General features: G+C 47.2%; 1 protein-coding gene across 4 annotated transcripts in view; it reads right to left on the bottom strand.

The window, feature by feature from the left end:
- LOC145351666 (protocadherin-1-like) overlaps window positions 1-12,713 on the bottom strand; it is a 385,163-nt gene that overhangs the window by 322,082 nt on the left and 50,368 nt on the right. The window contains exon 3 of one of the 4 annotated variants that reach the window (XM_080201227.1): window positions 7,801-9,652. The exons of the other annotated variants lie outside the window; for them this stretch is intronic. Coding sequence (XP_080057353.1) covers window positions 9,617-9,652 — 36 coding nt within the window. The 3' untranslated portion in view covers window positions 7,801-9,616. Of the gene's footprint in view, window positions 1-7,800; window positions 9,653-12,713 lie in introns of those variants that run through there. 4 annotated transcript variants of the gene reach the window in all.

Here is a 12,713-nt window from a genome sequence, read left to right as displayed (position 1 = left end):
TGACTTGTAAATATATCGGGCTGAATTCTCCGGCTGAATTCTCCGACTGCGCTGGTCTAAAGCCGGAAATTCCCGCCCGATTGTGAAGGAGGTGTTGTTGCCTAACCTCACCGATTGAAGATTAATCTCCTGAATACTGGAGAAAAATGATCAGGACAGGAAAATAGATTGTAGTTTATTCTCACTTTCTTCAAACTTTTCTCTTCACCCGAGATAAAGTTCTCAGGAATGGGTAAATGTGCCTGCTTTTCGAACACCCCAGCACCATCCCATTGGATAATGAGTCTGCTTGCTTTCCAAATGATGTTAAGAGGCAATAGGCCACAGGGATTGGCTGTGTTGGCCGGCCAATGGCTGGAACGAGTAGGGCGTGGTGGGGTGTCATGTGATCAAATCTCCAGTGTACATTTATTCACATTTGACAACCCAAGTCTGCAGCCACTCTTCACTGCCAGTGGGTGCAGATAATCTGGGTTCACTCCCACCCTTTAGAGCTGCCAGCCAATCTGATTGGCCTGCAGTTCCAGCAATGCCCCCTTTGCCAGAACTCGGTGGGGTGGGGTGGGGTGGGGTGGGGAGGGGGAGGGGAGGGAGAGGGGGGAGGGGGAGGGGTGTGTCTGTGTCTGTGTGTGTGTCTGTGGGGTGTTCTGGGAGTGAGCAAGCCTATGTGGGAGAGCGCTGGCTTCTGGAGTCAGGTAAGTTGAGAAAGTTGGACGGGAAGGAATTGGGCAGACTAGGGAGGGGGGTCAGAGGGCTGGGTGAGTCCATTGCGGGGAACAGGGGTGGAGGAACAAAGTGCAGGCTTGGGGAAGGGGTTGGGGGGGGGTGGAGAGAGAGAGACAGCAGGCAGCAGGGGGGTAATATCTTCGGGGGGGGGGAGCTCCGTGCACAGACAGCACCCCCCCCCCCGAATGTTTTGCCCCCACCCCCAACCTTCCTTCCACAAATTTAGTTTCAAAACAGCCTCCCCACTTAACATAAGAAATAGGAGCAGGAGTAGGCCATCTAGCCCTTCGAGCCTGCCCCGCCATTCAATAAGATCATGGCTGATCTGTCGTGGCTCAGTTCCACATTCCCGCCCTCTCCCCATAACCCTTAATCCCCTCGCTTATCAAAAACCCATCAACCCGCGTCTTAAAAATATTTAGCGAGGCAGCCTCCACCACTTCAATGGGCAGAGAATTCCAGAGATTCACCACCCTTTGAATGAAGAAGTTCCTCCTCAACTCCGTTCTAAACCACCCCCCCTTTATCTTGAGGCTGTGCCCTCTAGTCCTACTGTCTTTTCTGAGCGGGAAGAGTCTCTCCACCTCTATCCTATCCATCCCATTCATCATCTTATACGTCTCAATGAGATCTCCCCTCATTCTTCTAAACTCTAACGAGTACAAGCCTAGTTGATTCAGCTCTCCTCATAGTTCAACCCCCTCAACTCTGGTATCAGCCTAGTAAACCTCCTCTGCACTCCCTCCAAGGCCAAAATATCCTTGCGTAAGTGCGGCGACCAAAACTGCACACCTTGTTCACTTCTGCCCATTTTCCCATGCCAACCATTTTACAGCGAGGGCAGTGTATTGTATGATTTGATTTGATTTATAATTGTCACATGTACTAACATACAGTGAAAATTGTTTCTTGCGCTCTACACAGACAAAACATACCGCTCATAGAGAAGGAAATGAGAGAGTGCAGAATGTAGTGTTACAGTCACAGCTAGGGTGTAGAGAAAGATTGACTTAATGCGAGGTAGGTCCATTCAAAAGTCTGACAGCAGCAGGGAAGAAGCTGTTCTTGAGTCAATTGGTACATGGCCTCAGACTTTAGTATCTTTTTCCCGACATAAGAAGATGGAAGAGAGAATGTCCGGAATGCGTGGGGTCCTTAATTATGCTGGCCACTTTGCCAAGGCAGCGGGAAGTGTAGACAGAGTCAATGGATGAGAGGCTGATTTGAATCAATTGGTTTGTTAGTGAACTCAATTGACCCTTAATTATTTATTTAATATGGGTGGGCTGCTGACTTTGTCCCCTTACCGGGTTATGAGGGACAGCTGGGGAGGGGTTGGAGGGAAAGTTATGGGCTGGCATCCCTTGTCCTTACCTGTTCCAGGTACCCACTCCCCCCATCCCCCCTTACCCAATCCCCCAGTTCCAACAAAGCCAGAAATTTCAGTCCCTTGACTCTGTAATGCATTCACCCAATGAGCTAACTGGGAATCACAGTCCTTGTTTCTTCTGAAAGGAAACAGAAATGAAAATGACAGTTCAGCTATGGGCAACAAGACATGAGCCTTCAATGAATAAAATTGTACCAGGAGACAGCGCTGAGACTGACACAGAGACAATGAGAGAATATGGGCCAATGATGGGGAAAGTAAAATTAACGGAGATTAGCCGTGATCTTTCTAAATGGTGGAGGAAGTTTGTGAGGCCTAGCTGTCCCCTGACTCCTCACCTTAATGTCCTTAGTGGAAAGAAAGAAGTTAAAAACAAGCTACCAGCCCCCAAATAACACCCCCCACCCTGCCATCCTTCTGTCATTACTCCGTTAGTAGGTAATGCTTTCAAAATTTATATCTTTTAAGCTTCACTATCACTCACTCTGCTGGCCAACCACAACTCATTCTGCCTTCACCAGTGATGGGAAGCGAGATGGAAATCTTTGTCATTTTTTTAGTTATTTCTCTCGCACTTTTCCATTTCTCAGGAGGGGTGGGTGAAAATGAAGAGGATGAAAGGGCGTACTGAGGAAAGAAACGAGAGACATGGACAGCAATTTTCCAGCTTCGCTCATTCCGAAATCATAAAATCCATGCTCCACCCCTGGCTTGCTCGGATTCCCATGGTGGGTGGGATGGTAAAATTCCAGCCAGAGACAGAGAGTCCAAGAGAGAGAGAATCAGACAGACGGAGAGAGAGAGAGTCTGAGAGAGTCAAAGAGAGAGAGAGGCAGAGAGACAGACGGAAAGAGAGAGAGAGTCAGAGAGACAGACAGACAGGCAGACAGAAAGAGAGTCAGAGAGAGAGAGAGTCCGAGAGTATCAGAGAGAGACAGACGGACAGACACAGAGTCAGAGAGAGAGAGACAGACAGACAGACAGAAAGAGAGAGAGAGACACAGATTCAGAGAGACAGCATCAGAGAGAGACAGACAGCCAGAGAGACAGAGGGAGAGAAACAGATAGAGAAAGAGACAGAGGGAGAGAGAGACAGAAAAAAAGAGAGAGGCCGAGGAAGTAATTTAAATTCCAAAGATTCCACTTGTACAATTAGTTTTCATCTATAACCCCTCTCTGGGTTTAAAATGCAGACAAAGAATTATTTACCGCAGTGCAGCCAGATTAATGGTGACACTTTTGCACCCAATCAAACCATGTCCTGTCAGCTCATTAATTCCCAGCCTCAATTTACTCTGGAACAATGCCCTCAGCCACCACCCTATTAGCAAACCCAAATGCAAAGAAAACCAAAGCCAGATCAGTGAGGTGATGCCACAAGACAGAGAGAATCTCTGTATCAACGGTCACGCGAAAAATTAATTAAATCAGTAACCAACAACAAAGACAACCGGCAGACACGGGAGTGCTGAATTCCCGCTCACACTGAGAAACAAAGATGAGTTTAAGGCCGGGTAATTTTCATGCCGGCCTGTAAATCAATTAAAGTCATCAACGCTAATCTTCTCATATTTGTGTACTTATTTCAATCGCAGTTGCTGAAGTTGTAAATTATGAAGACAGATTTAGCTGCCCGGATTCCTTATTGAATCCAGCATTACTTCACTTGGCTAGATGTGCCTTTAAAAAGTCAGATGTAATTCTGATTGGATCAATCCAGGCATGATGGCCTACATTAGCCAGGGTTCACTGCGCAGCCATTCCTGCAATTCCGAAACTGACCTGGAATTAAAAGGGCAAAACAGCGAAACCATTCAAAATCAATCGTTCAGCCTCAGCTAAAGCACTGTGTCCAATGCTGGAAACAGAGATTTTCCAGGTCCCGAGTTCTGTGGAGAGAATGGAGAGGACGGGGGTCGGTCTCCCTACAGCAGGATAGGCCACGGGGACATTTAGTACAGGCGCTCAAAATCAGCGAGTGTTCTCGTAGTTTCACTCCGTCTCCACAGTCTGAAGAGTCAGAGAGAGCAGAGGACACAGATTTCAGTTCATTGGCCAATGCAATCATCTCCATCACATCAGTGGGGGTGATCACAGGAGAACATCAGGGAAGTGGAACTCATTAGATAGTTCTTTCAAAGGATCTTCTCTCTCTCCCTCTCTGTCTCTCTCTCTCTCTCTGTCTGTCTTTCTGTTTCACTCTCTCTCTGCTTCTCTCTCTCTCTTCCTCTGTCTCTTTCTTTCTCTCTCTCTCACTCTCTGTATGTGTATCTCTGTTTTTCTCTCTCTCTCTCTCTTTCTTTCCCTCTCTCACTGTCTAGAAATGATGACATGTCCTCTCTCTGTCCAACCCCAAATGTGTCCCTGCATGTGTCTCCCTCTGTCTGTCTGTCTCTCTCACACACTCCCCGTTTTTCTTTCTCTCTTTCCCATGTATCTCCCCTTTTCTCTCTCTCTCTCTCTCTGTAGGTGTCACCCTCTGTCTCTGTCTCTCTCTCTTTCTCTTTGTCTGTCATGAATGATCTGGGAACCTAGCTGTCTCGACCTCACCCATCTCCCATGTGTCTCAGCTCTCATGTAAGCAGAGTACGGTGTGAGTGATTCAATTTACATTCAGCATAATACCAGTAGGAATAGGCCATTCGGCCCTTGACATATGCATAGAATCATAGAACCCTGCAGTGCAGAAAGAGGCCCTTTGAGTCTGCACTGAACACAATCCCACCCAGGCCCTAACCCCATTTCCCCACATTTTTATACCCACTAATCCCTCTAACCTACGCATCCCAGACACTAACGCCAATTTTAGCGTGGCCAATCAACCTAACCCGCACATCTTTGGACTGTGGGAGGAAACTGGAGCGCCCGGAGGAAACCCACGCAGACACGAGGGAAAGGTGCAAACTCCACACAGACGGTGACCCGAGCCAGGAATTGAACCCAGGTCCCTGGAGCTGTGAAGCAGCAGTGCTAACCACTGTGCTACCGTGCTGCCCATGGTTGGGTGTATGGTGGAGTATTGGACAACAGCCAGGAGCAGCTGGTTTTCCCTCCCCCAGCCAAACTAGAGGTGGTGAGGGTCTGGAATGCACTGCCTGGGGGAGGTGGTAGAGGCAGCTTGCCTCACATCCTTTACAAAGTGTTTGGCTGAGCACTTGGCACATCGTAACATTCAAGGCTATGGGCCAAGTGCTGGGAAATGGGATTAAGTGGGAGATCAGGTGTTTCTAATGTGTCGGTGCAGACTCGATGGGCCAAAGGGCCTCTTCTGCACTGTACGATTCTAAGGTTCAAAGATCAGCCGTAACTGAAGTTGGCTTTGAAGAGTCATCACAAAGCTGGGACACTGGGTGAGATTCCCTGGCCTCCCCTCAGGGCTTTCCTTGTTGGAAGGAGGGAGAACCTTCTGGTTCCACCACTATCAAGGGGAATTCCCATTGAAGCCACCCCAAGCTGCCGGGAAACCGTGGCAGAGAATGTGCCACCGGCAGGACCAGAGGATCCCACCAGATAATTCTCCGGCCATTTACTCCGTTTCCCTCTCCGCAATGCTGTCAGTCGCTATTTCCAGCGACTCGCTTTTATCTACCCGCCAGCCCTGGGAGAAAGAGCCAGTAAGGATGGGATTCTCATTGTGGGGAGGGGGACGGGACTGGCTCAGGTTCAGAGCAACGTGAGTTGCCAGGTGCCAAGGCGATCTGTTTAAAAGGCTCACCTCAGTGCAATGGGAGTTTATGCCGGTTAAAAACACAAAGGTCCTCCAGGCTTCACCTGCCACAAACACCTTAGGCACCATCTATGACACATTATGTCCCACCCCCCCATCCACCCAACGGTCCCAGGTATGCACCCCACCCACCCTCTCATGCTTTTACCCATGATACACCGTGAAGAAAAAATGAATCCTGTAAAGTAGGGTGTATTAAAAAAGGTTTCATCCTTCAGCTGCAATTAAATATCCCTACAGTGCAGAAAGAGGCCATTCGGCCCATTGAGTCTGCACCAACAACAATCCCATCCGGACTCTATCTCCGTAAGCTCACATATTTACCCCCTAATCCCTCTAACCTACACACCCTGGGACAGTAAGGGGCAATTCAGCATGGTAAATGCACCCAACCCGCACATCTCTGCAGTGTGAGAGGATATTGAATTTGATGATCAATATGAATGGAGCAGCAGGAGTGAAAGACTGAATGGTCTACTCCTGCTTCTCCTGTGCAGACTTGATGGGCTGAATGGCCTCCTTCTGCACTGTACGGATTCTATGATTCCATTTTCCAATTACCAACGGAAGATAACATGAATGGATAGAAAACCAAAAGAGAAAATGCTGGAAAATCTCAGCAGGTCTGGCAGCATCTGTAAGGAGAGAAAAAGAGCTGATGTTTTAAGTCCAAGTGACTCTTTGTCAATGTTGATTTTAATGGATATGATTAGTATCCCTCACATTCTTTGTGATACAGAACATAACCCACCCTCTCTGAGGGTGGCATTGAAACAGTTCAGTTGGTCGCACTCTCATTTCCGAGACAGAGGATGTGGACGCCAGTTTCACCCAGAGTATTGTGAACTGCCAGTGCAGTAGCGAGGGAGTGCTACACTGTTGGAGGTGCCATACTCCAGGTGAGATGGTAGACCAAGGTCCCATTTGTCCTCTCCGGTGAATGAACACGGTCCCACAGCTGCTCTACTTCAAAGACTGGGAAAACATCTTGGTGCCCTGATCAATTATCCATCTCTCAATCAGCATCCTTAACGGCAGACACACTGCTCATTACCATGCTACTGCTCGTGGGAGCTTTCTGTGCACCAACTGGCAACCATATTTCCTCCATCAGAACAATGTCCGCACTTTAAAGATACTATAGTGAGAACACAGTGCTTTGGGATGTCCTAAGGTCGTGAAAGGTGCTACATTAATGCAGGTCCGTCTATTGTGCAGTGTTGTTGCTGAGTTTGGCATCTCCAGTCAGTGCCGCAATAGGGAAGGTAGGTCCTGCTGCGCTTGGCACATTTCCAGTTTCCAAAGCTGGATGCAGCTGCACCAGCGGAAAGGATGCGGCCAATGTCCTCAACATCTCAGGGTCGAGAAACAATCAGCCAAGAGCCCCTCCCTGTAATCCCTGTCGAGAAATAGACTTTTAGGGATTGGCTTGCGATGGCCTCCACAGCCAAATAGCCTGCGCATTTATCTCAGCTCAAACAGGAAGATCCACCCCTTGATGTAGTGGAATGCAGCAGATGATGACAGAGCTAAACTTCAGCAATAATCAGTGCAGGAACAATGGAATGGGGCGGGGTGGGGGATATAAGACACAGGGGTAGATGGTGTTGTGGTATCAACTCAAAGGGTAACAGTAAACTCATCATAATGCATGAAATAGAAACAAAACAAACCAATCTCATTACAGCAACTGCGTTCTAATCTTCTCTTTCATCTTCAGATATTACTTGACACATTCATTGCATTATTAGCAGGATGTGTATTGAGTCTGACACATTGACTCTATCTTTTTTGTTGAATCAGCTGGCATTACTGGTCTCCTCCATCATCCGCCCTTATCCACATCCTTCGACTGGGGTTAGGCTTGTGTATATTCAGCCAGCCCCGCCACAGTACATTGAAGCGTTAATAACTCTCAAATTGCGTTTTAAAATAAACTAACTCGAAGCAAATTGCATAATTTCATCTGTCGCTTTTTATTTGAATGAGGAACCTAACGCGAGCATTTTATACACAAGTACTGTTACGGCATTATTCCTCTTCTTCGAAAACATCCCAATACCCACAGCCAACTTAGGATCAGCCAAGGGGCAGTCATCTCCTCATATGTTTATCACCTCCAGTCTGAGACTCACCACAATCAAGAACACCTTGCATTTATATGGCGCCTCTAATATCCCAAGGCACTTCACAGGATTGTCAGAAAAGTTTGATACTGAGCCAGGTAGGGATATATTAAGGAGGTAGGTGGTAAGGAGGAAAGAGGTGGAGAAATATTTAACTTAGAGACTCAGCCCCTGATAGATTCCCGCTGCGAGTGTGGGATGGTTCACACTCCAGGGGCCTGATGACAAGGGAGAAGTTTCATTGGTCAAGGCCGCTCAGTGGTCATGTGACACAATTGGTCAACTTCTCGTGGCTATAATTCCCGGTCTTTCTCTGGTCAGGTGTGTGGGTCGGATGAATGGCTGTGACACTATTCTCTACTGCTCTTCCTCTTTACCTGACTTTTCAAAGGATGTGCCAGCACTTGCTTGTATTTTTATTAATTCTCTCACGGGCCATGGGCATCGCTGGCTGGATCAGCATTTATTGCCCATCCCTGATTGCCCCTTGAGAAGGTGGTGGTGAGCTGCCTTCTTGAACCGCTGCGGTCCCCGAGGTGTAGGTACACCCACAGCGCTGTTGGGGAGGGAGTTCCAGGATAGTGTGTGGACTAAAAATACCACAAAAGGACACAATTTATTTAACATTGCACAGCCAACAATTAAATAAAAACAATCCGGTCGCTGTCCAGCATGATCCCAAATGGTGTCAACTTAGCAGGGCAGTGCCAAAGTGGTATTATAGAATGATATTGTTCAACTTCACAACCAGGAGGGGGAAATAAATGGGATAAAACTTTTGCGCCTGATGGCAGCCCCTTCAGAAAGCATGATTGTCCATGTTGCTTGTCACAGTCCAATATGCCAACAACTGGCATTCACTGGGGGGTACAAACGTCCACTCGTGCCTTGGGACGTTACCCCAGTTAAAGAGCCAGCACCCTCAGGAAAGGCAACGTCACCTGAATTTAAGAAAAAATTCACACATGACACACAGAACGAAACATCGGCTTCATTTAGGAAAACAAAACCATCCCATCGCCCTCAGAGAGCGCAGATAATGTTTGCTCGGACAATCGAACCCGAGGCCGGAACGAAGTTGGACCTCTTTCGGAATTGCGAAGGGGTTTGATGGAGGTGCTGTCAAGATTGTGGCGGGTCAGCAGGGCATCAAATGCAACTCAGTCACCAATAAATCCAACAGGAATTCAGGATAAAGTTCCTTACCCAGACAGTGGTGAGAATGTGGAACTCCCTGACACAGGGAATGTTTGAGGTGAGTGGTATGAATCTATTAAAGGGAACACTAGGTAAGTAGATGAGGAAGTAAGGAGTGGAAGATTATGTCAATGGCATTCAATGTGATAGTGTGGGAGGAGGCTTGTGTGGAGCATAAGTGCTGACAAGGACCAGTTGGGCCAAATGTCCTGTTTCTGTGCTGCACCCCCGGTGTAGCTCTATGAATAGTTAGCATTACGCAAATTCTGGTCATTTTAGCAGAACTGTCCATTCTCCCAAAGCTGCCAGGGCAAGAGGACCCTCAGTTTTCCATCGGTTTCTTCAGTTGGATTTCCATTCTTCCCTCGCTCTCAGCGTTTCGTTAGCCCATCAATCTCTCGATTCCCTTGAGCTGCTCCTTCTGCTTCAGTTACTCTCCGTTTCCTTCAGTCAGACATCGCTTGTGGCCAGGAACATCCTTACCCCCTGTGGGTGAAATGACCGGTTTTGATACTGAAGGAGATACATTCAACAGCAGCAGTTGGCAGCTTCTGCACCTCAAACCCAGAGTCTACCTTTAGAGCTCCCTCTCACCCTCTGCCTTTCAGCTGCTATGTTAAACCAATGACCACTTCTGCTCTGTCTCAGGGGGATGTAAAAGATCCCATGGCATTATTTCAAAGTGGGAAGGAGAGATCTCCCTAAAATCTGGCCAGCATCATTTTAAAAAAATTCATCATGGTTTTTTGGGACCTTGCTGTGCACAAATTGGCTGCCATGTTTCCTGAATTATCAGTGACTGTACAGGCATATCAATGGGTGGCACAGTGGTTAGCACTGCTGCCTCACAACACCAGGGACCAGGGTTCAATTCCCAGCTTGGGTCACACCTCGTGTGGAGTTTGCGCATTCTCCCCGTGTCTGCATGGCTTTCCTCCAAGTGCTCCGATCTCCTGCCACAGTCTGAAAGATGTGCTGGGTAGGATGCAACGGCTGTGCTAAGTTCTCCCTCAGTGCACCCGAACAGGTGCCAAAGTGTGGCGACTAGGGGATTTTCATAGTAACTTTATTGTAATGTTAATGTAAGTCTGCTTCTGACTAATAAATGAACTTTAACTTATAATTTAAAACTACTTCATTGATTATAAAGTGCTTGGCTGTGAGGCCATGAAAGGTGCCATATAAACGGAAGTTCAGTCTTCAAGTGAAGGGGTTGTTTAAAACCATGTTGTCTATTTTAAGGATATTAGGAAAGAGTTGCTGAGTTGTCTGGATGTGGTATCATTACAAAGAAAAGCTCTGTTTAAACTCATATTGGCAGAGAAATTTAAACATGATTTTTGAATGATTAGCATTTTATGCTTAATTGGGACAACAGTGAAAATGTTGGGAGTTATTTTGAAACTCCCTGAGCTACAGAAAGTTTGCATGTTCTCACTTGTGACTGTGTCTGGGACTAGTTAGAATGGTTTTTCAGAGAGCCAGTACAGACTTGGCAGACCAAATGGCCTCCTTCTGCACTGTAAAGGTTCAGTGATTCCTACTGGGGGTCATAAGAACATAAGAAATAGGAGCAGGAGTAGGCCATCTAGCCCTTCGAGCCTGCCCCGCCATTCAATAAGATCATGGCTGATCTGAAGTGGATCAGTTCCACTTTCCCGCTTTCTCCCCATAACCCTTAATTCCCTTGTCTGTCAAAAACCTATCTACCTGTGACTTAAATATATTTAGCGAGGCAGCCTCCACCACTTCAACGGGCAGAGAATTCCAGAGATGCACCACCCTTTGAGTGAAGAAGTTCCTCCTCAACTCCGATCTAAACCGCACCCCCCTTATCTTGAGGCTGTGCCCTCCAGTCCTGCTGTCCTTTCTAAGCGGGAAGAATGTCTCTACCTCTACCCTATCCATCCCTTTCATTATCTTATACGTTTCTATAAGATCCCCCACTCATCCTTCTAAACTCCAACGAGTACAGACCCAGTCTATTTAGTCTCTCTTCATAATCCAACACCCTCATTTCCGGTATCAGCCTAGTGAACCTCCTCTGCACTCCCTCCAAGGCCAAAATATCCTTGCACAAGTGCGGTGACCAAAACTGCACACAGTACTCCAGCTGCGGCCTCACCAGTGCCTTGTACAGTTTCAGCAAGACCTCCCTACTTTTATATTCAATCCCCCTCGCTATGAAGGCCAACATCCCATTCGCCTTCTTGATCACCTGCTGCACCTGCAGACTGGGTTTTTGCGACTCATGCACAAGGACAGAGGGTCCCTCTGCACCATAGCATGCTGCAGCTTTTTGTCCTATGAATAATAATCCCTCCTACTATTATTTCTGCCAAAGTGGATAACTTCACACTTGCTAATATTATGCTCCATCTGCCAGGTCCTCGCCCACTCGCTTAGCCTATCCAGATCCCTCTGCAGACTTTCCACACCCTCCACACAATTTGCTTTACCACTCATCTTCATGACCCTGTGTGAGAATGTGTGGCGCATTCATGATCAGTCCTCCTTTCCCTGTTAGTTATCACACCTTACTAACTCTGCAGGATTGTCCTTGAAAAATCAGGAAATAAGATTCATCTCCTTCGCACTGCTTCAAGCCAAACCCGAGAGAAAATTCACATTAGATTATTAGTTAGATTGGACACATGAGTATAAAACTGGGCAGGGCCATTGGAGTTTGAGAAACTACTGACACTACCAACAGGTATAACTTTCAATGGTCATTAACAAGTCAAATCCCTGACCTCTATGGTCAGATGATTCTACCAAGGATTATGAGCTAAAAGATGACTATCTGAGTATAGTAATGGACAGAGTCCTTGTACTCCAACTCGAGAACAATGAGTTAGCACCTTCAGACAGGGACGATATGGGAGCGGGTGGGATGAAGGGACAAACATGAACAAAAGGATACTTTAAACTCTCACACTGCTCCGTTCTAATCCCCAGAGCAAAGACTCAGGCCCAGGTGCGGGATGGAAAATTTGGTGGACTAGCCAAAGGTTCGTTGACTTTGGGTGGGAATGCTGCAGTGGGATCAGAATATCCTGGTCCCAATGTGGAGACAGCAAAAGTTGTAAATGTAGGAGAGTGAAATAGGTCCCAAAGATTCTACTCACACATCACAGAATAGACTTACACTCAGAGGGGCCGTGTGGCATGTCAATTACATACCGGCTCTCCGCAAGAGCAAGGTATCGAATCCTGCTACCCCCCCACACCACCAGACCTTTCCTCACAGGGCCTGTTTCCATGCTGTAAACCTCTATAACTTTATGACTCTATCCTCCAAAGTTCCACATAATCCCACTCGCAGAAAGTACAAGGAGTCACTTTTCCTTGGGCTTGTAATGCGAATTGTGAGATTTAAGGAGCACGGGGAGTCTTCACTTTTAAGTAGCATCAGAAATGGAGTATTTATGTTTCACAACTGGCATGGACTTTTGTATCCCCACCTCCCATAAACCTAAGCTCAACCAAAGCTGCCCATGTCCTAAGTCACATCAGGCCCCATTCACCCATCACGCCAGAACTCACT

Source organism: Carcharhinus amblyrhynchos, chromosome 13 (genome assembly GCF_965287045.1).
Source record: "Carcharhinus amblyrhynchos chromosome 13, sCarAmb.v2.hapA, whole genome shotgun sequence".
In the NCBI taxonomy this organism is placed as follows: Eukaryota; Metazoa; Chordata; class Chondrichthyes; order Carcharhiniformes; family Carcharhinidae; genus Carcharhinus; species Carcharhinus amblyrhynchos.
The sequence above is the reverse complement of the archived record's forward strand: the minus strand, read 5'-3'. Positions and strand labels throughout refer to the sequence as shown.